The sequence below is a fragment of the Camponotus vicinus genome, unplaced genomic scaffold (assembly GCF_025532165.1).
Source record: "Camponotus vicinus isolate PSW18456_S1 unplaced genomic scaffold, iyCamVici1.0 SCAF_5, whole genome shotgun sequence".
In the NCBI taxonomy this organism is placed as follows: Eukaryota; Metazoa; Arthropoda; class Insecta; order Hymenoptera; family Formicidae; genus Camponotus; species Camponotus vicinus.
In genome coordinates, this window is record NW_028141977.1 from 9769040 (window position 1) to 9796184 (window position 27145).

At 29.0% G+C, this 27145-nt stretch overlaps 3 protein-coding genes and 1 long non-coding RNA gene across 10 annotated transcripts in view; 2 read left to right on the plus strand and 2 right to left on the minus strand.

Moving 5' to 3' along the window:
- The window catches only part of LOC145971407 (uncharacterized), a 26080-nt gene extending 19398 nt beyond the window's left edge, over positions 1 to 6682 (minus strand). For both annotated transcript variants that reach the window (XR_014438869.1, XR_014438868.1), the window contains exons 1-3: positions 6465 to 6682; positions 4292 to 4471; positions 1617 to 1843 (exon numbers count right to left, since the gene is read on the minus strand). This is a non-coding gene — a long non-coding RNA (uncharacterized LOC145971407). The remainder of the gene's footprint in view (positions 1 to 1616; positions 1844 to 4291; positions 4472 to 6464) is intronic.
- The window catches only part of Cysu (peroxidase homolog), a 26266-nt gene extending 15507 nt beyond the window's left edge, over positions 1 to 10759 (plus strand). For 4 of the 6 annotated variants that reach the window (XM_083099019.1, XM_083099020.1, XM_083099017.1 and 1 more), the window contains 9 exons: positions 1583 to 1824; positions 2062 to 2194; positions 2365 to 2492; positions 2563 to 2672; positions 3165 to 3257; positions 3429 to 3598; positions 3724 to 3832; positions 4315 to 4408; positions 6528 to 7662. In XM_083099019.1, the coding sequence (XP_082955145.1) occupies positions 1583 to 1824; positions 2062 to 2194; positions 2365 to 2492; positions 2563 to 2672; positions 3165 to 3257; positions 3429 to 3598; positions 3724 to 3832; positions 4315 to 4408; positions 6528 to 6674 (1226 nt within the window). In that variant the 3' untranslated portion in view covers positions 6675 to 7662. Of the gene's footprint in view, positions 1 to 1582; positions 1825 to 2061; positions 2195 to 2364; positions 2493 to 2562; positions 2673 to 3164; positions 3258 to 3428; positions 3599 to 3723; positions 3833 to 4314; positions 4409 to 4475; positions 6372 to 6527; positions 7663 to 8194 lie in introns of those variants that run through there. The other 2 variants (XR_014438867.1, XM_083099021.1) reach the window with 2 other exon arrangements.
- A 1092-nt stretch (positions 10760 to 11851) lies between these two features.
- Positions 11852 to 14711, plus strand: Eh (Eclosion hormone). Its single transcript, XM_083099022.1, has 3 exons — positions 11852 to 11894; positions 14030 to 14134; positions 14234 to 14711. Exons 2-3 carry the CDS (start codon positions 14032 to 14034, stop codon positions 14398 to 14400), a joined length of 270 nt encoding a protein of 89 aa, XP_082955148.1. The 5' UTR covers positions 11852 to 11894; positions 14030 to 14031; the 3' UTR covers positions 14401 to 14711.
- Positions 14712 to 16631: 1920 nt separating this feature from the next.
- On the minus strand, positions 16632 to 26585 carry Cep290 (Centrosomal protein 290kDa). Its single transcript, XM_083099015.1, has 23 exons — positions 26221 to 26585; positions 25998 to 26082; positions 25801 to 25847; positions 25623 to 25709; positions 25405 to 25540; positions 25104 to 25240; positions 24752 to 24993; positions 24537 to 24669; positions 23873 to 24063; positions 23652 to 23793; positions 23168 to 23408; positions 22727 to 22892; positions 21271 to 22611; positions 20896 to 21193; positions 19444 to 20618; positions 19102 to 19300; positions 18810 to 19021; positions 18550 to 18697; positions 18083 to 18475; positions 17848 to 18014; positions 17554 to 17758; positions 17211 to 17468; positions 16632 to 17141 (listed from the first exon to the last, which is right to left on the minus strand). Exons 1-23 carry the CDS (start codon positions 26398 to 26400, stop codon positions 17067 to 17069), a joined length of 6258 nt encoding a protein of 2085 aa, XP_082955141.1. The 5' UTR covers positions 26401 to 26585; the 3' UTR covers positions 16632 to 17066.
- Positions 26586 to 27145: the final 560 nt, after the last annotated feature.

Consider the following 27145-nt stretch of genomic DNA (forward strand, 5'->3'; position numbering starts at 1 on the left):
TTCTTAGTAATATTTTCTAATATTTTTTTCCGTATCATGTAACACTTATTGCATGTACTTGATATATTATAGATGGTGATCGTGACAAATCAATTGCTTCGTTATTACTTTAGACTGACACTTTCATAAAGCAGTAAGCATAGCTTTAAACTGCAGCATACAAGCGCGCGAGCGCGGACTATTAGGTCAATTGTACTCATTTGAATTTACAATGAGCGATACATGAGTCACCATGAGTCGAGTGCTAATGTAATCGTGCTAGTGTAACTATTCCAATTTCTGCCGATTTTTACGTGTCCGATGATACAGACAATGGAGTAGTAAGTCACGCTCGTTATTGCCTTCTTGCGCGGCGCCGCTTACTACCTATGCTTTCTCGAGATGGCCGTGATCGACGGCCTAGATCGCCCTATAATTTTGCCCAGCACCCACGTCTTTCTCTTTCTCTTTCACTTACTCGCCCAGAAATTATTTTCCCACGTCAATCCGTCAATTATCCGGGAAACCTTACGGCGACATACACTGAATCCGATTGGATATTTGGTGAGACAAGACAATTCGATGGTGGCGATAATTGTATGCACTTATCACGCGTTCATAAATCCTATAAATCATAGGTACCTGAATCCGGAATATAGACAGAAGCAGGCTGAGCTATAAATCTCTCTCGAGTCAATCGTATGCATTCGTGTGGGCATCTCACTCATACCCTGTATTTACATTAATCGCGTGTTACGGAAAAATCAATCGCTGCAAAATTGGCTGTTATTATTTCAGTTTTTGTTTTTTTCGGGCAGTATATGTAATTGAGTTAATGCTCGTTTTAACTATCAACGGTAGGCATCATACCTATATCGTATGATTTACGTCGAACGATACGACGTGGGTGAGAAAGGAAACGGTTGCAATACAAGGACATCAACTTCCATAAAATTGAGAATACTAAGACAAAAAATCGGATAGTCTGCGATATTTCTTATTCTATTTGTTGATATGCAAGGATTTATAATTTATACAACCATACTGTTGTACAATAATTTAAATTCTTATATTTGTTTATATAAATTAAATTTAGTTTATTGCTTGTATATTCCAATTATTATCAAAGTTTATTACCAAAAAAAAATTTAAATTAATTTTTTTCGCTCAATTTAGTTTAATTTTCGTTCGCCACACGGAAAAGATGCATGAAATCAGTAATTTATTATTTCCATCTTTACTATTAACACAAAAATACGACGATGGCTTTGTGATAGCAAAGTTATTATGCTTGGAAACTTTATTATCCAGATATCTCTTCAATTAGATCTGAACTAATTAAAGTTACTCGGCATAATAGTTAATAGATTAGTAAATTGATATGTTATCGGAGCATGTCCGACAGAAATCATAATTTATGTGTTCCTTACAGTATAGAATAGACTGCCGTCACAGTGCAAAATACATTATGCAACAGAACTAAAGAATTACCTGGTTTGTGAAAGTATCGCGAGTTTATTATCTTCGATCGTATGTGAGAATTAATCACCTTTTTAAAATTCCAAACAAGCTTAATATCAGTCATCTCTGTCCTTACTTTCAGGTGAGATTCGTGTGAATGAGCAATTGGTACTTACCTGCATGCACACTTTAATGGCACGGGAACATAACCGGCTCGTCAAAGCGTTGGCCATTGTGAATCCGCATTGGGACGATGAAATTCTCTTCCAGGAAGCCAGACGCATCGTCATCGCGGAAATTCAACATGTCACTTATAACGAGTTCCTCCCGATATTACTCGGCAAAGATGTCATGGAGAAATTTGGACTTCTCCTCGAGAAAGAGGTGAGTGGGATTGACGATCCTGAAATAAACAGAAATACATGCATTTTAGTTATAATAATTATCATAGTTATATATTGTAAAAATAATTTCACTTAGACTAAATAAACATTCATATAATTATTATACAAATAAAAATTTGTAATAATTGATTGAAATGTAACAATATATGTTTATTTTCAAACAGCCATAAATAATTAATAACAGACGCGTTGACATTAAAGTTTTATTTTTTTGCAGAATTACTGGGACGGATACGATCCGAATATAAATCCAGGTGTAATAGACGCTTTCGCTGCTGCTGCTTTTAGATTCGGTCACTCGCTACTGCCCACGGCTGTAGAACGATGGAGTAAAGCTCACAAATTTATTGGTAAACGATATTACACAACAGAATTATATTGCATACAAAATGAATCAAAAATTGTTTTCAGTTCGTAAATATATTATCGATAAAAATGAATAAACAAAATTTAATTTTACAAGAATTTTCTAATTATTTAGAATTTTTCATCAAATCTAATTACAAATATTTATTTTTAGCTTCAAAAAGATTGTCAGATTTGATAAGACGACCTTATGATTTGTATCGCGCTGGTGTGCTCGATGAATATTTCATGGGATTGATGAATCAAGTTGCTCAGGCTATGGATGATTCCATCACGCAAGAAGTAAGATAGACAATGCTAAGTATTAATAAAATATGCAATTATGTTATATTATACAACTTATTTTTTACAGGTAACGAATCATCTATTCAAAAAAGCAGGGGCAAAATTCGGATTGGATCTGGTGTCTTTTAACATGCAACGTGGTCGTGAGTTTGGTATTCCAAGTTATATGGAGTTCAGGTGAGCAAAACTATTACAGATTAACTTTTATTTATACCGATCATCTTGTTTAAATACTAACTGTAATTGCACATCTATGTTTCAATTATAATCTTTTATACTTAAATAAATATAGTAAATATATAATAAATATATAATAAATACAAAGGATAAATGTAACTGAAATATAAGGTGAATGTTAAAATTTACTAAGAGTGCTGGAGAACGTTATAAAATTAATTGCTTCTTAATTGGTAAAAATTAGTACAGCAGTCAAATATATTATTGAAATATATTATTGAACAGTTTTGAAATGTAACTTAGAAAAAAAGAAAAATGTAATAAAATACGCTAGCGCTAATAAATAACATTAGAGAATTAATTTTAAACAAAAATCGATCATAGATTATACTTAATCATAAACAGATTATTCAAGTGCAAATAAATAAGAGATTATTTATTGCACTTGAATAATATATGTACTTTTTTATATATGTGATTTTATAATTCCAGAAAATACTGCGGCCTTCCTGAAGCGAACACTTTCGAGGAATTATTCGGTTCCATGCCGAATGAAACCGTCAGACGGTACAGCACTATCTTCGAGTGAGTATAACATGTCTGCAAAGAGCGCCAGCGGCGAAAACCTTCGGAAAGATCGATCGATCAAGTTTTGCATCTCATTACTCACAATCAGTTAGTGGACCGATCGCGCGGCGATTCTAAATATAGCGTATTCAAAAGTAACGGCTTTATCTCGACCGCGCTCCTTTTCAGACATCCCGCAGACGTCGATTTATGGTCAGGCGGCGTATCCGAAAGACCACTTCCGGGTAGTATGCTCGGGCCAACCTTCGCCTGCCTGATTGCCACGCAGTTCGGCCATTCGCGTCGTGGTGACAGATTTTGGTACGAGTTGCCGAACCAGCCATCGTCCTTCACTCTCGGTGAGAAAGAACCCTTTCGAATCCGTGGGAGTCGCGCGATTCAAGGACTTAATCGATAATCGATCGGAATATAACGAAGCGAGATTGTAAACCTTCTAAAACCGCGCTCGCTTTCACTTTTCTAGAGCAACTGAACGAGATTCGAAAGACAAAGCTGGCCAGATTGATTTGCGATAATACAGATCTTATCGATACGATACAAATCTATCCGATGGTCCTTCCCGATCATGAAATGTAAGTGAATATGATTTATACTGTAATGTGTAATAGAACGATGAGTCAACATAAACTTGTCAAACATGAAATATCGTGAAATTATAAAAAATAAGAAATAATGAAAAATATTCTAATTTATAAATATAAAAAATGTGAATAGAAAATGAAAAAGATATTTCAAATCACGTTAAAAACATTGCAGCTCTACTACATTCACTACAAAAATGAAATTTATAAAAGAATATTATTGTTTATTCTTGTTCATGTATCGCGTTATATTATTGTTATTATTTTTCATTTATATTATATTTTATTTCTATTATTTATTTTATTTTTTTTATTTTTTATTTTATTATTCTATTAACAAATTAAAATCTATTTATTGCATTTATTGTATATTTTGTTTAGTAGCATGACTAATTTTTTTGCTCTAATTTGCTTGATTATAAGAATTGATTTTTAAAAATAATTAAAAACCTTTTACAATTTTGTTGCAACAGAAATCCTCGAGTCCCGTGTCGAAGTGGTATTCTACCCAGCATCGACTTATCGAAATGGGCTGATTTCCCGGCGACGAGTCACGCCGCACAATACGTGAGTAATCTAGCAGGCCAGTACGGGCAGTTGGGGAAATAAAAATGGGTCTGTTCCACCACTCTAGAAATAAACAGAGTGCCTTTAAGCGAACACCACCATGTAATCAACTGAGTCACGAGCCAAGAAGCCCAACCCTTAGGCACTCTAACCCGAGACCATCCCGTAGGCATGCACGTGTTGAAGTAGAGCAAATAATTAAATATATTAAAAGTTCACTTTTAAATCAAAAGAATCAATTAAATCATCTAGAATAATGAAGAAGCAGAGTTGGCCAGTGTCGATCATATTTGATCCACCGTTTCGTAATTTTGATTCATAAATGATTTATGATACTTGATAATAACTCATAAATGCCGATGCAATTGTGTCATTAAGATAGCAAGCTTCGATTTAAATTATATGATACAGGTTGATTAAGTAAAAGTAACGCGTTACATCGTTGTCGACCCTGGACAAATGAAAAAGAATCATTTTAGATTTTTCACAGTAATCCCTTTAAAACAAAATGTACATATTCTTTTCCTCATAGAAACTCATTATATTTCATCTACAAGCCGTACAAGAAACAACAAAAATATCACATATACTCGTATATCAGAAATTTACTTCAGTTCTCAAATCAAATGCTATTTATACGTTATTTTACTTCTTTTTTTATATACGAAAATTTTGTGTGACTATTTAATACTATAGTTTTATTACAGTTTAAATGATACATATAATTACACAGATTTTAATATTATAAAAAATTAGACTTTTTCTTTTGTAATTTTTATATAAAATTTTTCATTATATTATTTTATTTTACTTCAGTGTTATATTTATAATAAATACTTAGTAATTTTTAGCTATGCCAAGATATCTGCAAATATTGCATTTTACTTGTATTGCACTTGGCAGATTACACTTAAATATTTAAATATTTATCATGAAACTTGATCATAGTTTATACACTGTTAAGTCACGTACATTGATCATTGGATTGCGTTTAATTTAGCTTATTATCGAAATTTTTATTAAAATCAACAGGTTTTTAAAATGATATATTTGAACTTTTTTTTTACTCGCCATATAATTCTTTTATTTTTATTAATAATATATCATGTTTGATAATACTGTATAACTACACAATATACATTCTGTATATAGTAAATTACAATCAAATCGAATTATTTTTTGCACATAATTTTTTGCCTATTATATCCTCTTAGCGTCGCGGATCACTGTAATATTTAGCTGTGCTTAATATCTAGTCTCTTCAATATCATTGTGGGATAAATGCATCTTGATTTTTCAATCGAAACAAATTGAAAAAAATAATCTTTTTCATATTTTATAATTTTTTAAATGAATGAAAAATATTTTTTGTGTTTAATATAAAGATTTTCTAAAAAGAACTGGAACTCTTGTTTTTTGAGTTTAATACAAAGCGCGATCATTTGACTATGTACTCGATTACAATTGCGAATAATTTGTGTTGCGAAGTATTTGTGTAAGAAATCTTTTTTAAACTCTTCTTATCCAAAATATATTGCACAATTTATTATATGCAAAATTTGTAAGTGCCATTTTCCTAAATATAATACTTTAAACAATAAAACTTTTCATTATCATTTTATTTTATTTTATATTTGCGTATATGTTTTTTATGTTTTCACATTATCGATTAGGAAGCAACTCGACATATTATATACAGATATTATAATTTGTTAAAAATGCAATTCGATGTGAAGGAATGCAAAAACATTCAATTTTTTAGAAATATTTTTTTCATTCTTCTTAGTGCTATTAAAATGATTTTTTTTATTAATAGATAGTACCTCACGTCCAATTTTCTTTCTCTGTCGCATAAAATTAATATGTCGAATTTAGTTTAGCTTGTTCACGATTATTTTTTTGTTTTTTATTTTACACAACCTGTGCACGTGCACTCGCCCTCAATATCCAACATCGAGACCAGGTAAAGTATATCATATGCGCGGATATATTTTTAAAGATAATCGCATTTGTTCTAAAAAATATGTGACTGTATAGTATGATTCTAATACCACACCCTATTTCCCCGTCAACTGCCACACATGCACATTAGTATCTACAATTGCCTATTGTACTATAGCCATGGGTGAAGGAGCAATTGCTTGACACGTCGGGAGATTCGGTGAAACCAGCGATACGGGAATACTACGACAGAGAGCAAGCTTATCGAATCTTCTTTGAGAATATTAACGGCATTGCTTCGTATCTGGGCTTCACGAGAAAGTAACCGCAGAACACCGCAAGAGATAAACGACTGATCGTAAAATATTCATCGTCTTCATACTTCATTAGCTCTAAGGTGCTATCTAAAGTGCATCACACGAACATGAAAATGCAGTTGATCCGGCATCCATATACACATGTGTATGTATGACAAGATGTATACTGTATAGCAGTAGATATTTACGAAATATCTTTTTTAAGGCATTGAGGAGCTCGATAATAAGAATTTAGATATTTTTTTATTTTTTTATCCGCCTAACAAAAATATAAAGATATAAAAATATAATAAAATATTTATATATTTATAATGTTAACTATAATAATTGAAATAAAATTATCTATATAATAATTCGCGGAATATCTATTGCTTTAATAACAAAGATTGAAGTTGAGTCAATTATCAAACAATAAATTATTATTTCTTATATTATTGCTTTATAATTATATACATATAGTAGTAATATTTTATATTTAATAGTAATAATTTCCACGCACATAATTTATATATACAAAGAGCTCTCTCTCTCTTTCTATTTTTTTCTGTCTTAAACGACAGCTTTCTTTTCATGCAATATTATAAATTATGACCGATAAATTATTACTGCATACACATATGTATTTACTTCATCAATATATCAAAGTGATATAAAATCTAATTTTTATTTGTCAATGATAAGTCTGCGAACAAATAAAAATATGTTAATAAAAAATGTAGAATATTTTATACGATGCTTAATTATTGTTTCAAGCATTATTGTGATGAGCAAGATGTAAATACACGCAGTGACTCGAAATTTGCACAATGTTGATATTTCTTGCTCCATACGTTTAGACGAATTTATGATTGAATCGTGTATTTTCTATGCCACTGTAATGACACACACGTTATCAATTGTATTAGTTATTATTTGTATTTTATACATAATTATAATTAAATAATAAAATCATCTTAATAAGAGTGCCATTTATAAAAATGTATCTATTTTTCTGCATTACCTTTGATCTGTGAAATAGAAATTATATATAAGTTGATAGAATTAAAGTTGATAAAGCACATAAAGCTATTATATGCTTAATGATCAATTAAAATCAATAGCCATAATTGTAATAATGGAATAATATACATAAGCTTGTAATAATATAATTTTATTTTACCTTTAACAAAATTATATAATAAAATGTATAATTAATATTATAAAAATATATTATAAAATAAATAAGAAAAGAAGAAAAATTGATATTTATAGTAAGTTTAAATAGAAATTATTTAAGCGCATTTTTGGTATTTCATTTGATAATATAATGGTTTAGGCAAATAATAATTATTTATACATTTTATTATTTATTATTTAAATATATATTGTATAAAATATGTAACATATAATTAAACTGCACAAATAGTAAACGTAGTATTATTTTTTATTTAAAAAATTTATTATTATATTTTGCTTTTTTACTCGTAACTTATAATGTTAGAGGAGTATATTTATTTATTGCTAATAATTATAACTCGATTATTTTCAGGATGCCATATTAAAAAATTCTGCAAAAACTGCATCAGAAATTAAACCCGTATTACAACAAATATATATTAATAAATTTAATCATAAATCAAAAGATTCCGTCATGAAAAAATATACAGCAAACAACTTAAAAAAGAAACCGAACAAACTTTGGTGGGCATATCCACATAATGCTAAATCAAAAATATTTCAACAAAGTTTAGAAATGCCTCAAAAAATGTTGCGAGTGCAAGAAAAATCTTTAAATGAACAAATTATATTACCCTTCCCTATAAATGATCAAAATAAAAATATAAATCTCTCGCCTGATATGGAGATTATAAAAATTACAACGATTGTTGAGGCTATTCGGCAAAAGAGGAAAAGAGATGCGCAAATATCAGAAACAATACAAAATATACATGAAATAATTGGAAAGAAACGTTTGAAACGTTCGCCTCGCGAATCGGGATATAAATCGATGACTACGAATTCACGGCATGATCAAGAAAAGAAAACTTTCACTTTGAACAAGCGAGCTCGTTATCCAAAATCTCATCGGGATCAACAAAAGGAGTCTTTGCCAACGAGAAAACGTGCAGTTGATCTTAAAGTAGCGAGCAACATTGCGATACCAAGTACTGTATTTTATAAACGAATTTGGGAATACATTAATGGTACTCGTCCTCATTCCGATATTATCAACGACTACAGTTTCTTGATGAATAATTCAGAAAAAAATAATTCAACATGCACTGACAAAGATCAGATTACGGTTTCACAATCGCAAAAGCATAAGTTACAAGTGATAAGTCCTAATATTAAACCGGAACAAGATTTTTATAAACGCATCTGGGATATAATCAATGCAACTCAGTCGACATATGAAAGCACAAAACCTCGTTCTAAACGAAATGCCAATATTCCGAAAAGTAATACTTCATCTCAATTATGCTTACAAGAAAGAAAAGCCAATTATTATCCAGAGGACACGCAGCCGCAAACAATAAACGATGAAGTAACACTTGATATCGCAAAGACGATTAATCCGCGAGAAATATCTGATCCTTACGTATCAGACTTCTGGAACTTTAATCAAACTCAACAGCAACCTAAGACTGCAATTCCCATAGTGAACATGATAAAATCAAATAATGATTTGATCTCGTCGTCCATAAATGCTGCAACCGCTTCCGAAGTGGCCGACTTGAATAAATTTCCTGATAATATCGAAGCTAACATCGATCATTTGTCTTCTGATAATTCAACGGAATATGAAAAACATAACAGATCACAAAAAATCATCACTAAGCCAAGACCATTGTATTCTTCCCAAGAACAAGAAAATTCTACCATTTCGTCATCTTCGCCTATCAAACAAACGATAGATAATACTCCGGAAAAGGAAGATCAAACGAAATATACAAAAGATTATTCAGCCAACACGACTCCGATTTATGATCCTTCAAATATACCTTATGTAGAGGTACCAGATTATACCGATCAACAAGAAGATAGTTTAGATAAAGGTAATCAGAACTTAACTGCAGAAAAGTATAAAGAATATGATAGTGATTATGTTAATTTTGAAACACATGACAATCCTGATGAATTCTCGTCGAAGTCTCCAAGCGGTAAGATTAAAGTATTACAGAATATTCAAACCGAAAATAACGAGCCGGAGATTTCATTGAATAATGCAGATATCTCGGATTCACGTTGCACAGAAGATTCTATTGAATGTACTGATAAGTATGATGTTAAAGATACTAAATTACGCAATAATAATGCCAGTGACGATACTCAACATTCTATAGAAGAATCAGATTTAGAATCTAATAAACATGAAAATTCTACCACAGATTTCGTTGACTTTGATATAAATGAATATAGAAAACCGTTTAATTTGGATGATTTTATTGAAGACGATCCAATATTTGAAACTATACAGACTAATCATAGCAAAGAAAACACGAAATATAATGGTAAGGAAAATCCCGCAGATCGTAACGAAGAATCTGAAGAGTTTGAAATATACGCTACAGTTCCAAAAGAAGAATCAGACAATTATTTCAGAAAGAACGAAGATTACGACGATGGAATCACTTATGATGACAGAGATGAAGCGAAAAAGAATACCCATTCTTCCGCGGAAGAGAAAGCGGAAGACAGTGATGTAATCAGCGAAGATCATTATCATTACGACGATAAAGATTTTCTTAGCCATATTTTCAGAGAGAATAACGATAAAGAACCATCCGAATCAGTTAATAATGAGGACAAATTTTTGTCTCACTACTTCACAAAGGATGTTTTAGATAAATTACGAGAAAACTCAACAGCCGAAGAAGAGAGACAAAGAGAAGAATCGAGGAATAGAGAGGAAATACATAAAACATTGTCAAAAATTTTGGACAAGAAAGATCGTTTCTCTAGATTAGATGAGAATCTCGACAAAATGATTGAAGAAGGTGAAACGATTCCGATCAAATATAATAATTTCTGGAGCTTAGAATATGAATCGCCTCGTAAGAAAAATGAGGAAACAGAAGAAACAGAAACAGAAACTTAAAAAATATAAATTATATTATTTCATATTATCATGTTATATTATGTTAAACTTATATGCTTGTTATTAAATGTTTATGTTTTTCAGAATTAGATTAAATAAGCAATTAATTGTAATTATTAAATCATTATTATGTAATTGGATCAAGTAATATCTATTTTGTTATTATAATAATAAATATTGGTTATAATACATGATGTTATTAGAAATTAAATATGAATAATAATATTCTTGATTAGTATTCATTTCAATTGCCCGATTTACTATAAATTAAATAAATATAATGTATTACAAATATAGAAACAAATATCCTTTTGTAGCAAGTGTATCCTTAAAAACAGTAATAGAAAATATATGAAGACATAATGTCTATTTATATGAAAACTGTGTACGTATATTTAAAAAGTTATAAAATATATATTTTTATATATATTTTAAGTAAAATATACCTATAATATATAATATTATATTCGAAAAAAATTTTACAATACAAATTACATATTTCCCTAGTATTCGTTTTAAAATTGGAATATAACGATATTAAAATATTATAAAACACTTATGCATTGCTTTATTGTTTTTTAATATTATAATTATGCATTTGTTTATGCAACAAAACATTTGAATAATTACAATACTATTTTCTAAAATACAATACATATATAATATTAAATAAAAATATTGTGATTTTTTCTATAAATATGATTCATGATTACAAAAATTATATTGAAATTTTTACTATAATATTTTCTCTGTGAAACCAAATGTTATGTTACCAGTTGTGTCAAAATTTTATATTAAAGTAATAGATTTTATATAAGCTTTAAAAAAATATATAAAAATATAAAATATAAGAAAATATAAAAAAGTTACACATAGAATATCATATTCAATTAGACCAATTACTTTAAAGCTAGACATAATGCATAACTGTTATATAAAAGCGATAGAATAAATAAAATACTTCGATGCATTGAGTGCAGGAAATTAAAGAAATCAAATTAAAGGAAGAAGCAGCGGGGGTTTCCCTAGCGCGAGGGTTGAATCCGGCGTTTGCGGATATATAAGACCGTCGAGTAAGTCTGTTCAGTGTCATTCGTTGGCATTTAACAATTCCAACAGTTTCGCCTTCTCAAGCTGCCGTATCAATCAGGTAAATGTATAAAGAATAGTATTTTCAAAATGTTCATTTCGAGATGACTAAACGTTTTTCTTTCCGCTCCGCGAAAACGCGTGTTTTTCTATCGAAAAATTCATCGATTTGTTTTTTCACTGTGGCTAAAAAGATTCATTCAAGCGTTGATCAATCGATCGCATTAATCGATCAACGTCATTATTTGTGCAACATGCGTTAATGTCGGTATCGAATGCTGTCTGAGCGATCCTTGGTCTTGAATCTTTAAGTGCTTCCTGGACGGCGAGAAAGAGAAGGAGACGGAGAGGGAGAAAGAGAGAGGGAGACAGTAACGACAGCACGGAAGATCAAGATACCTTCCATCCATATTTATTATGTTTATATGTTCACAATGTGGACGAATGCGGAAGCGCGATTAAAAGAGACAGATTCTGGTTATAAACGACCATATTTATATAAAAAAGTAGCAACAAGACGCACCTTTTTTCGGATACGAGGCATGAGGAAAACTCGGCGGAGAACATTCGGCTACGAATCGCGGCAGAAACAGCACGATTACATATCATTTTAATCAAATAAATTGCATTACATATTCGGCATTAGGCTCTCTTCTTCTTCTTTTTCTCTTTTGAATATTTATGTTGTTAGAATGCGGTTTTTTTTATTTAACAATAAGCCAATGACGTGCGGTTTCACAATTACGAATGTGCGAATACGCGTGCTTTTAATGGACATTTTTTATCAATTTTTTAAATCATTTTTTAATATTCTTAATATTTTTTTTATTTTTTTTAATCAAATAAATTGCATTACATATTCGGCATTAGGCTCTTTTCTTCTTCTTTTTCTCTTTTGAATATTCATGTTGTCAGAATGCGGTTTTTTTATTTAACAATAAGCCAATGACGTGCGGTTTCACGATTACGAATGTACGAATACGCGTGCTTTTAATGGACATTTTTTATCAATTTTTTTAATCATTTTTTAATATTCTTAATATTTTTTTTATTTTTTTTCGTAAAGAGAGATACTTTTAACATCCGAGTTATCCCTGAAAGTGCATCGACTGCGTCTTCCTCTCTGTCCTTTCTCTTGAGCGTTAATTGCAAACCGGAAATGCAAACCGGCGCGTGTGTATGGCGGAAAGAACATTTTTCGCGTTACCTTTCTTTTTGAAGTATTTTTTTATAATATGGATATCAGCTTTATAAATTGAGATTGCTATACATGATTAGAAAACTTTTTAACTTTTGTGAAAGGCTCGGTTATAAATCTTTTTTTCTCGATACTTGCAAATAATAAACTTGAATCTTATTGTTAATTATGTATTGTAATATTTCGAAAAAAAAAAATTAATAAAAGACAGATAAATACGTGAAATATTAAAATAAATCATAATCTCTTTAAGAATTATCTTTTTAAAAAATTAGAAATATTTCTCTCGTGTGTCTAACATATGTGTTTACTAACTTTAGTGTCTATCTTTTTTACTATTAGAAACAACAAATATGAATACTATGCGATCCAGTAATACATGATCTAAATCATTAACTAAAGATTTATTTAGATTATATATTAACATTCGGACGATATAAGAATAGCTTGAATAGAATTTAGAATAGTTCTAATTTCACATCGTATAGTGTTACAAGACATCACTTATATATGTTCAGACTATCACTTTCTATTCCATCATCCGTGTGCATGTGTATGTGTGCATGTGTGTGTGCGTAACATATTAGAATTTTTTATATTTTCATAAAACCTATATAATATTTATATTATATATAAACATTAGATAAACTTTGATTACAATTTATATTCAAAATATGAACAATGTACAACAATCTTGTGTAAATTTTTTATAATTTTTATTATAGAGATAGTTTTATAAATAAAACTATATCTCTATAATAAAAATTGTTTTTAAAAAACTTTAATAAGAGATCTTTAATTCTCTTTAGCTGTGATATGTAAAAAATGCCTTCTTGATATAAGCAAAAAAATAGAAATATATCTCATTATGTCTATATTGTCTGGAGATTTTTATTTCTATATTAATCGGTATAAAATTTTATTTGCTTTTACTGTAAAAATTTTTGCCTTTATTGAATATTCATGCCTAAAAAATTATATATTTATTTTTGTTTTAGTTATGAATTCATCAAATCGAATCACAACAATAGTATTGTTCATCGTTGTTTTCGCCGTTTTTTGTTTCACAACACCATCTATGGCAGATGCTGAACGGAATATCGGTAAGTAAATCTCTATAAATTTATACGTTATCAGTTACAAATACTAGTCGACCAAAATATATTTCTATATAAACCGGCTTTGTACATGGTCTTTGGCAGGTGTCTGCATACGGAACTGTGCACAATGTAGAAAAATGTTCGGCTCATTTTTTATCGGACAAAAATGCGCTGACTTTTGCATCAAGTACAAAGGGAAACTTATCCCGGACTGTGAGGACGAGTTTTCGATTCGGCCTTTTCTTCAAGTGCCTGAGAATGATTATTAATCGATCAAAAAGTTCTTCGACTCTCTCATCTTTGCGTAACATTAAAATATGTAATTGCGTTTCGCAGAAAAATGCAAATTTCGATAAAATTTTTGCTATGCATTGCAATTTATTATAACCAATAATATATATGCAAATTTTCATTGTTATTTCGCAAGAAACATATCTTTTGAAAGACGCATTATTGTGAGCATAATTTAAAAATCTGAAAAGATTTTGAGATAAGACCTTTCAACTCTCTCTATCACATCACAAACTATTTGAAAATTGCTTGTAATGATAAAGGAGAATTATATGAAAATATCGGTAAACTAATTTTTTATAAATTTTAATCAATTAATCTTAAATTGTTTGTACTATATTGATAGTTAATATTGTTGTGTACTTTTATGATAATATTATTTATTTATATATATACTAGACATTTATCAATATATATTATATGCAAATATACTTTTTCTCAGAGAGATATATTAAATATCAAAGATATTAACTTAATAAATACGCGACATTTTTTAATATTATCTGAACGAAAGGCTTACTGATTTATAAAACAGGAAAAGCATAAGTTTGTTTAACAAGTTTCAACAATGCCAGTTTTCTACAATGCCAAACAAAATATATAGTTTTTATTTTAAAGAGAAAGAAAAAATAATTATGAATCTGTTGATATTAATATCATCTCTCTGTTCGTCTAACTAGTCAAAGATATTTTCCCTGTGTATACGTTAGATTCTTAAAATTAATGTAAATATATATATATATATCATTTCTAAGTGATTATTTAAGAAAAATGTTTAATTACTTAGAAAGAAAAAATTAACCGCTCGTCTAAAAAATTTCATGCAATACAAAAAAATATATAACTACGATTAATTATGATATTTTTATCTCAAGCAAGCTAGGTATAATTGGAAAATATCTATATATGGACTGGTCATCGTTAACATCGCAGTACTCAGTAATATCGTTTGCATTGGTTCAGATTTATTTTATATATATAAATATATATTAATTGGAATACTCACATGATATATATTATTTCGCGCAATGGCAGTATATTAAAAATAAATAACAAATATTATAATTTGAGAAAGTATTAAAGCTACTTTTAGATAAAGATAAAAAGATAACTGTTCCAGATATAGCAATGCATATATATAAAAGATTTGTACTGCTTGTAAAATTAAATATATATGTATGTGTGTGTAAAAAAAATGGCGATTCAAAAATATTATTTTTAATTCTTTGCATTTTCGTATACTGTCTGCTTTCACTGTCAATTGGCTAAATTGCCATTAGGTTCAAATTATTACGAATGCAAAGGCTTAATAATAAAAATGCAAAAAATATAATAAAACGATATCATAATTTATCGTTAAACAATGCATACGTCACATACCTGGCAATGATTATCAGCAAGTAATCTTTCACTGCAGTTTGGTGGGAAAATAACAGCGCGGGAAATACGAGATTTCTCTTCTATACGATTCTGTCTACTTCAATACACACACACATACACACGCGAATCATGAACCGAACCGAATCATTAACCGAAATCGCGATAGCAGTATAATAAGGATACTTTAGGTAACGATCCGACACTTTATGCGAGATATTCGTAATAGTTTTTCGTGCAATTTGGCGAAAAAATAACAGCGTGAAGTAAATATGAGAAAAGTTTTACCTAATCTAGACACACATACACATACACGTACACAGCGGACCGAATTTTCTCGACTGAAATCGCGCGATAGCGATATAATAACGATTATACGCGATGCTTAATACTTTAGACAAATGTTCGACACTTCATAAAAGATATTCGTAATAGTTTTTCGTGTACAAGGTTCTTTCAAACAGTAAAAATCGTGCGAAAAATACGAAGCGATTGGAATGTGACTTCGCGACCATCACGATACGTTCCGTTTGAAGTTTGCAGAAATTACAATTTATCGAAGGCGATATCGCAAGTGTCAAGTATCGAAAAATAACCTATGGCAGCTATGGCTATGCGGAATAATTATTAAACTAGAAATAAAACTCGAATTTTTTATATGTATTTAAAATAATAAATTAATTGTACTAATTCATTTAATATATAAGGTCTAATATTTTATTCATTTAATATGTAACGTCTAATATTTTAGATAGAATCGAAATGTGCAAAAGAAAATGAAGATGCGGATAGTATAATTTTTGTTTAAATATAGAAGATTGTGAGATCTCTTTAGTTGTATATAATATCGTTTTTGTTAAGGAAATTAAATTCATATTTATCAACGAGATAAAATCTTCGTAATATCTCTTTGTTATATGCGATACGTGCGTAAAATATATCAATCAAAGTATCGGTAAGAAAAGTTTGATTATGAATTATTTTAATTTCTATAAATAAGAAAATGACAATGTTCTTAGAACAATATGTTACACTGATAATTGTGACAAACATTGTGCACCTGCACGTACAAAAATTGATAATATGAGAGCAATTCTATCATAAAACTATTATCTGAAAGAAGTACTGAATGAATACAGAAACAACGCTTTACATAGTTCACAAATTCTTAATTGAAGGACGTATATAAAATAAATGCATATATTTGTCTCAATAAAAGTATTTTTTTTACCATAAACCCATAAATAATTTACTCCCAAGTCGTCCATTATTCTGGTGTAGGTGGAGTCACGTAACATTCTGGAATTGTCGATAGGGTTTGCTTTGATTCTAGTTGTTGCACCTAATAAAATTATATAGATAAGGATTTCTTAATTTTATGTTTTAAATTATATATTGTTTAAATTCTTACACGTTGCCGCAATGTTTTTTCATTGATAGCTGCTCGTGTCAATAACTGTTTCACTTTTTCTAAAAGTTCGGATTTATGTATTAATTGTTGCTTCAAGATACGAAAATCCCCATTATCATCTTCCTTTTGAGCTTTTTCTAACATAATTAATCTCTGTTCAGCTAGTCGTAAATCTGACTCCAAACTTATCACACGTTTCTGAGATTCCTCATATTGTCTTTGAAGTAAAATATTTCCATCGATAGTATTTGTCTTTCCCTGTATTTAAAATATAATAATGTATGTATATAAAAAAAGTAAACATATATATCGTTTATATATATATGTTTAAAAATTAATTTACTTGGCTTATTAAAAAATGATTTTTTTTAGAATTAAATTTCAGCCTTTTATTCTCTGCTTGAAGTTTTTCGATGATTCGCTTCAGTGTAAAGATTGTTTTCTCCATTTCAAAGATAGATTTTTTGTTGTCTGATTCTGGCAATTCTTTATCTGATGATCTAGGAGTAGAATCGGAAGATTTTTCTACTTTTAATAATTTGATGTATCTGTAAAAATAAAAATACGATAATATTAATAATTTGTTTTTATCTATATTTTCACAATAGAGGATAATATGTATTATAACTAAACATACTTTTCTAAATGTTCGACCTTTTCTCGCAATCTCGGAGTATCTGAATTCGTCTTTTCTAATTCAAGTCGTAATTCGAAATTTTCGCTTTCTAATTTGAGATTCATCTTTTCAAGAATATCTTTAGTCGTTTCTAATTTCTCCAATTGACTAATTACACATGTATTACCCTGTAAGATAACATTTAATAACAATAAAAAAGTCACATGTTTATTATAAATCTGCAAAGCATACTAACTTGAGAAACTGCTTCCAGAGCCGCATTATGCCGTTTTAATTCTGCTATCTCTAGTATCAAATGTTCATTACTTTCTTTCTCTAAACGATCAGTTAATTCCTTAACACGTTCTCTTAATATTCGACATTCTTTTTCTAATTCTTTTTCTATTGTATTAAGCTGGATAGTTGAAACGGGTCTTATCGATGAATTACCGGTATCACTCTCAAGTTTGAGTTTGCTTCTCAAATGCCATTTTTCTCTTTCCATACACGAAACAACAGATCGAAGTTTCTCATAATTTGTAAGTAATTTTTCATATTCATTAGTCTTCTCTTTAAGTTTTTCTTTTAACTTTTCTGCTGTTTGCTGCCACTTTTTTTGTTTTTCCCATAATGAAAGTTCTTCTGCAGTCTATTCAAAGAAAAATCAAACAGTATATATTATTTATTAAAATAATGTTTTGTTTTGGCTTATTCTTTTTATACCTTAGCTTTTTTAATTTCCTGTGCCAGATATTCTCGATCTAACTGTGTCTTTGTTTTATGCAATTCTTCTTCTAAAGATGTTACTTTACGCTCGAGTTGCGCTTCACGTTGCGACATTTTTTTCTCCTGAGATTTTGTCGCCATATATCTAAAATAAATCAAATATTTGATTTAATTTACATCTTTGTTGTAATTAATTAAAATCAAATTAAAAAGAAATCAATTTAAAAATTAATTATGCTTATAAATTAGCAATTTACCTGCGACTGAGTTGCTGCTTTAAATCGGTTATTTCAGACTTGTACGTTTTTTCCTTTTCTATTAGAGATTGAAGTTGTCGACGTAAAACATCTATTTGATTTTGTTGTTGCATCTGATCCCGATGACTATGATGTGGCGTTTCATTTACTTTTGTATCTCGTGCTATCATTTGCTGAGATCGATTTACAGATTCTATTAATTCAACTTCATTCTGTACAATAAAAATATATTTTTAAGAAATTAAACAATTATGTACATTATTTGATAATAAATTTAACAAAATTGTGGCACCTGTAATTGTTGACATGCAAGAGTTAGTTCATATATTTTATCATCTTTTTCTTGTAGTTCTTTCATGAGGGAAATATTTCCTTTTGTAAGTAACATACGATTTTCAGACAATTGTTGTCTAAGTGTGTCGGCTTCAGACTGCCATTTATTTGATTCGCTACGATAACTTTCCAATTCATTTTTATGTTGTTGCTCCTGTCTATAAGAATATAAATTATTTTGTAATATATTATACAATCATTTTCTATTCTCTTTTATTTTACAAAATACCATTTATTTTCAATAGTGAGAAATTGATTAAATTTATGACTGAATAACATCTTATATTATTGTAAAACAAACTTTTCTCTCATACGATCCATGTGCTTCAATCTTTCTTCCGCTAATCGATGCCAACGTTCGCTCAGTTCTTTGCTGATATTTAATTCTGCTTCGAGGGTAGACACTTTCTCACGTAGCCTTGCAATTTCTTCTTCTTGCGCGGCACTGTTTCTCGGTACTTTTGCTACAGTTTCATCGGCTGTTGATGTATTCTCAAAAATATTTTTCATACTTATAACAGGTCCTCCATTTTTTTTAATTTCACTTTGCATAGTCAAAATACGATCGTGCAAATTTTTAATCTCATTCTGAAAACAACTCGCTGCCCGACTATGTTCGTCTCTATCTTCTTTCAATAAATTTTGATATCTCAAAATAGTCTCTTCCTTTTGATTAATTAATTTCTGCAAACTGTTTATCGTCGATTTCAGAGCCAATTTGTCAGTACAATCTGTATTCGTAATATGCGATTGGCTTATTAACTCATCGAGTACACTTTGTTTTTGGGCAAGATGCGAATCCTTTTCCTCAATCGCTTTGTTCAGAGAGTCCATTTTTATTTGATATTGTAAATCTTTTTCCTCAATCGCTTTGTTCAGAATGTCCATTTTTGTTTGATACTCTAAATCTTTCTCCTCAATCGCTTTGTTCAGAGTATCCACTATTGCTTGATATTGCGAATCTTTTTCCATTATTGCTTTATTTAAAGCGTCCACTTTCGCTTTATACTCCGCTAATTGTGATTCATATTTGACAAGCATCACGGAGCGTTCCGATGCGAGTTTTAGCGCTTGATCCAACTGCTCATTAAGGATTACCGAACTGCCGTTTTCTTCTGTTTTATTTCCCGCTTCTTTATTATTTTTTATAGTTTCACTCGATTTAATAGATTTTTGAATATCTCTAAACATTACAATTTCTCCAGTTACATCTTGTTCTTTCTTATTTAAACAGCAAGTGTAGGTATCTGTTTGAACACTAACTACTTTAGTTTCTGTTATTGCTTGAATAGATTTTGTTTCAACATTTGGTGCATTAATTAGAAGCTGATTATCTTGTTGCGGATACCAAGCTCTTTGAATATTTAACATATCCTGTTCCATGCTTGTTATTACAGATTCATATTCGTTGAATTTACTATTAGCAATTTGCAGTTCATGCTCTAAATGAGCTATTTTCCGTTTATACTTGAAGTCCTAGTTAAAAAAAATATAAAAACATGTATAATAAAAACTTTTTATAATATAGGAAGAATTCAATTTGAAAGCAATATTAAAAAAGCATTATTAAAATATAAATGTTTAAATAAAATTATAAGATTTATCAATAATTAGAATACATTAAAAGCTGTACAATAAAAAATAAATATATTTTAAGCATGTGCATGTTATAATAATTTAATATTGTTTTGCTAAATTTCATTATTATAATAACAAATTTTTTTATACTTATTTATCATATATAGAAATTTACACTTAGAGTCTGTTGTGATGATTCGGCAAAACGTTCCATTATAATTTGAACGCTGCCAGTACCGATTTGTTGCTCTAATATATCTTTCAAACGTTCGATAATTTCAAGGCGAGCAGATAAGAGTTGCTGTTCGTATTTAACATCTTCATGACATTTTTTAGTTTTTTGCATTTCTATATCGATATTTTGACGATCTATTTTCAATTTTGTAGCAAGTGTAATTACTTTTTCGAAAGTACTTATGGAAGTTGATCCTGCATATTGACATTGTAGAAAATATATAATATCTGCGTAATACCTGTAATACATATATACATACAATGTAATATAATTTCTATATGCAAAATAATATTTAAATATAATTTTTAATCTTACTTGCAACGATTGTCACATTGTTTCCGATAATCTTCTACATAACTGCGCATCTCTTCATATTTTTTTCTTGAACTATCAAGTTCTTGTTGCATACTAGATAGCTCGTTTTGCAAACGCGTTTTCTGTGTAATTAATTCCATTTCTAACATCTTCTTACTTGTAAGTTCGAAATCAAGTTTCGAAATAATGGCTTTATCTTCACTTACAGCCTGTAAATCTAATATTTGGTGCCTAAGACTATCCAACTCTAATGTTTGTAATGAATTCAGCGAATATTGCAAACGAGCCTCGTCTTCAGAAATTTGTAACATTTTTTTCAGACTTTCAATCTCTATAACAAGCTGCATTTTCTCATTTTGCAATTCTTGTACATGATTATCACCTATTTGTGTAACTTCTTGCAATATTACCTCCTTAAATAATTTTTGATGTATCTGAATCATTTTCTCTTGATTTTCTGAATTGACAGTAGAGAGTTGTTTAACATTATCTTCGCACTTTGTTAATTGCATTTGTGATACCTCGTATAATCTAGCCATCCGGTCAGCTCGTTGTCTTTCGATCAATTCTCTGGCCTCTATTTCTTTTAATTTTTGTTGCAAATTGTCATTGTTCTTGCAGTTATCCGTCTTTCGCAAATCTTCTACGAGTTGATATTTTTCTTGTCTTATCATTTCTATTTCAGCTTTCAGGGATGATATTTCATTGGAATCACGACATACCATTGCATTTTCTAACAAAGCGTGATGACGTATATTCAATTCTTCATATTTCTCTTTCAATTCATTGTGCACAGTTATGCTTACAGAATTGCTTAAATTACTCTGCAAGAGTGAAATTTCTGATAGCAACATTTTATTGTATTTATTTGCATCGGTAAGAGATCTATTAAGATCATTCTCCTTTTTAATTACATCTTTTTGGTACTCATATAATCTGCTAGTTTCTTTATTAAGCAATTGTCGAAGACTTGTATTTTTCCTATTCATAATTATTATTTCATTAGCAGCGTCCGCATATTCTCTCGTTTGTATTGCAAATTCTTTTCGAATTTCATCGTCTCCATTTTCTATAATTTGCCAATTTTTCTTATAAACTTCCAATTGCTTTTTTAAACCATCTATTTCATCTTTTAATTCATTACTTTCCTGAATCAACAAATCTTTCTGCTTTTCCCATTCTTCTGCCTCGTTTTTATATGCCGTTTGCAAAGCTTTCATTTCTGCGAGATACGTCATTATTGCTTCATCCTCACTATGTCTCTCAAACAAACTTTCTAAATCTATATTTTTAATTGTTGCTAAGTCTTGTAATATATTATCCTTCTTTTGCAATTCTTTCCTATAAATTATATATTAAAGTATAATTTATTAATTATAAAAATAACAGCAAATAATTGTTTAATTGCCTAATATGTGCTGTATTCATGTAACATTCAATAAATTTTATAAAATACCTCAATAATCTAAGCTGTGACCTTAATTCAGTATTACTGCCTTGAACAACATTAAGATGCTCTTGTAATCTCATAGCTGGATGGTACCAGCCAGCTAAATGTCTAACGTCCAAAGCTTCTAACAATCGCTCCAATGTACTGGATTGTATTTCTACCTCGCTTTTACCTAAGATACACAAAAATATCATTTGGTTATTTTTAAAACAATTATTAATATAATAAAATTAGGAAAAAAAATATAACAATGTTCATTGGTTGCGATAAATAAAAAACAAATAGAAAATGAGAAATTAAGTAGATTTATATAGTACAGAATACTTTTACTAATTTTTATATATTATAGAAAGGAAATAAAAGCAATAAAAGAAAAACCTAGGGTGTCATAGAAATGGAAATGTGTGCAATACTAAAGTACCATTAAAGTTAGCGAAAACCATTCACCATCTTGATTGCGTATACTGTCCATGATTTCATGCATGCCTTTTCTAAGTGCCTCATTTTCTTCTATAATTATCTGAATATTTTGATTAACTTCGAAGATATCATTACTAGAAGATACTTGCATATTTTCTGGTTCCATCAATTTAGTTGAATGTAAAAACTGATTACTAAAATCACCTAAATTATTTGAAATATCTAATATCTTTTCAGACTTGCTCAATTTATACTTCAACATCCTTATCTACAAAAATAAAAATTGTAAAAAACAAAGTAAAAATTTGCAATAAATGTTCCCTTAATATGTATTGCAATATATCTTAAATAAGAAAGATATACAGTTATGTGTGTGATATATATGTATTATATGTATTATGTTCTGTGCGTATTCGTGTGTGTGCATGTGCGCGCGTGTTATGTGTATATACATTATATATGTGTATGTACATATATATTTTATAAATTAATTTTCCATAAATTATCTTACATCTGATTTCAATTCTAAATTTTCTTCTATGAGGCTTTTATTTTGTTGAATAAGCTGTTCCAATTTTCTTGATTCCTCTTTACGTTTTGCCATAACACTTTTAATTGATATTGATTCATCCTCTGGAATCCCTAACTTTTCTCTATTATAATATAAAAAAATAATTATATTTGCTTTCTCATTTCACATATCTTATAAATAAATAATATCAAAAATTTTACCTAAGAGTTAAGATCTCCATTTCTTGATATGAATTTAACATCTCCAATTTATTAACAACATTGACTAAATCTTCGATATGTTCATTCTTGTGATTTATTTTAATTTTTAATTCTTTAATTTCATTTAATGCTTTGGTTAAAGTTTGATTTCCATCTTCATAATTTTTTAAGGTAGATAATACTTCACACAACTATGTAAAAAAATATTGAAAAAAATAAATTTAATATTTTTAACATATAATTCAAAATAAATACAAAATATTTCAGAATTATTACCACTTTTCATTTGCAGATTTATTTTTACATAATTTGTAATTAAATTTCTGAACAGAACTATTGTTATTTTAAAACTATAAAAAATTGATAATTAAAAACATTTCTATCCATTAAATTTTCAAAGAATAGTGTAAATTTACAATTACACTTATTTATCGAATAATGTATAAAATATTCGACATAAAAATAAAATCGAATTACAAAACCAAAATATTTTCAATATTTTATATTATATTTAACAAATTTTTTTCATATTTTTTTTTATCTTAATGAAAAATTAACTCTATAAATTTATAAAATTTGTGATTAAAATTATAAGTGGCAATAGCTCTGCAGTAATCCATATAGAGTTTTTTATAAACCAGATATGAAAATATGAATGTCTAACTTTACTACTTTGTGATTTGGCATCATCCTGTGCTTGGGATAATGCATTTTCCAAATTAGAGATCTTTTCATTGGCAATTTGTATTTTTTTCAGTAAACTTTTTTGCTCTTTCCGTTTATCGCTTTTTACAGACCTATGAAATAAATCAACTTGAAAACGAACAACTAGAAATGATGTATAAAATTACAAATATGTATATAGAAAAGATTACTTACTCTTGGGTTTCCTGTGCCTTTAATTTTTCTATAAGTGCAGCACTCTCATTTATTTCTACAATTGCATCAGAGAGTTTTGTTTGCAATTCGACTATAATCGCATCCCGACGAGTTATTTCATCATTTAAATGAATAATCTGTGATTTATTTTCTTCTTTGACTGATGTAACAGATTGCATTAAAGATTGCGATACACTTTGTTTTAAATGTGCAATTTCCATATCTTTTTCATCTAATATGCCCTTATAACATAAATAACGCAAATATATAAAAATATGTTTTATTTTCTAATAAATATTAATATAAATAAATATATATAATATAAATATTTTATTGAATTTTTATATAATACCTTCCATTCAGATATTCTAGTATCAATAGCTAGTCCAAATTCATCTAACATTTTGTCTCTATCTATTTGTTGTGTGGTTATCTCTTCAATTTGAATAACCAAAGCTTTATTTTCTTGTTCTAATTTCTGAATCTTATCTGTAATGGGATAATGTTTATGTTTATTTATAAAGAAAACAATTATAAAAATTATATGTATATATATATATAATTTTTATAATTGTTTATATTATATATATATATATATATATATATATATATATATATATACATACATAAACATATACTATTCAGGTAAGTACCTTTATATTCTGTAACTTTTATTTGAGTTGAATGAAGTTCTTGTGTCATCTCATTCATTTTTTCTGTTGCATCCTCCATTTCATCTTTCAATGTCATTAATCGTCTTTTAAGAATTTCATTCTCCTTGTCTAAACCCTGGAAAATGAGAAGCGATAATAAAGAAACTCTAATTTTTTATTAAATAATAAAAAAAATTTTAAATTTTTTATTATGTTACCTTTAATTCAACCATAAGTGTCTTAACTTTTTCATTTGTATCTGTATATCTAGTTTGTGTATCTGGATAAGTAGCATATTCTGTATCCTTTAAAATAATTATAAAATAATTATTAATTGTAATATAAAATTAAACAATATTTCACTAATATGGTACAAATAATGAAAAAAAAACTTACTTTAATAAAATCATCACTTTCTTGTTTTATTGCAGATATATCTTGATCTATGAAGAAAATTATATAATATAAATACATGTAGAATAAAAATTCTAGAAATTATCAAAATAACTTTAGATCATACAAATTATAAATTTTATTTGAAAAATAATTTCAAATGAAGACATATAAACACACACATAAATTTTAACAACTACCTTTGATCTTTCGTTTAGCAACCTCTGGACGTAAAGAAGCTATTGTTTCTTTCAATTCACCGCACTCAAGAAGTAAGGCCTCGACCTAACATCAATAAATTTATTTTATATGCAATATATATTATATAACAGAAAAAAGCTTATTATATAAATTTTTTTATTTTTAATAAAAATAAGAAATATTAGAATATTAAATATACATAATAGCTAATAATTTCTTTACTTGATTATCTTTATAAGTCAACATTTCTTGCGATAATCTCATGAGTGTCCGTAAATTATATACATCGGTAATCTCGTTTACATCACATCGAATCACTGTTGGAAAGAGATCCTCGATTTCTTCGTCTGTTAAAGATGAAACATTTACAGATAGTATTCGGTCCCAATCGGTGCGAACCATTTTTCGCAATAATAATTAAACCGTGAGACAGAAAAAAGTGAGCAATATAATTTTTATTTTGCTATAGTTGTATATTACTCCAGATTCCAGATAATTCTTTTGACATCTCCAACGATTTACAAACATCACTGACGAACACATATATAAGAGACCTCATACATGAAAATGCATAGCTACAAGCTCCATAAGCAGTGTGTAAACCACAGCTTCTATGGACTTGTTCTTTTTAGCTACACTGCTGCACTAGTGCAATTAGTTAGAGTGAAAGAAAGTATGTTTGTCTCTTTCTAACTTATTGCACTAGTGTAGCAGTGCAGCTAAAAAGAACAGACCATATAATACACTTATGGGAGATTCACACGGCGTCCGATGTACGACGTCGATATCCAATAACAGAGTTTGTTTTCTAGGAATTCTAGCTAGAGGTATTTTATCGTAGCTTTGTCATTGGATATCGGACGCAGTGTGAATCTCCCATTATAGAAGTCTGTGGTGTAAACAATACAGCTGGATAAGCAGTGTGTAAGCAATACATTAGATAGGCAAAAGGTAGAAATTGGCCGCATTCTCAGCGGACTCAACTAGCTGTGATTGGCCGCATTCAGCGGACTCAACAGTTGGGCAACATTACTAGATTTTCCGATGTAATTCGACGCTGATTGGTCGGACCTGAAAGTAGAAACCAATCATGTTCGATTGCTACTTAGCGGTTGAGTCGGCTGAATGCGGCCATTAGTCAATGGCT

What these genes read in the sequence shown, in the direction of transcription:
- Eh (XM_083099022.1), top strand. Translation starts at nt 14,032, where the DNA reads ATGAATTCATCAAATCGAATCACAACAATAGTATTGTTCATCGTTGTT. An exon ending in AGATGCTGAACGGAATATCG is followed by an intron (nt 14,135 to 14,233) that starts GTAAGTAAATCT and finishes GGTCTTTGGCAG; the next exon opens with GTGTCTGCATACGGAACTGT.
- Cep290 (XM_083099015.1), bottom strand. Translation starts at nt 26,400, where the DNA reads ATGGTTCGCACCGATTGGGACCGAATACTATCTGTAAATGTTTCATCT. An exon ending in CTAGAATATCTGAATGGAAG is followed by an intron (nt 24,994 to 25,103) that starts GTATTATATAAA and finishes TTATGTTATAAG; the next exon opens with GGCATATTAGATGAAAAAGA. An exon ending in AGGAAATTAAAAAAGCTAAG is followed by an intron (nt 18,476 to 18,549) that starts GTATAAAAAGAA and finishes TTCTTTGAATAG; the next exon opens with ACTGCAGAAGAACTTTCATT.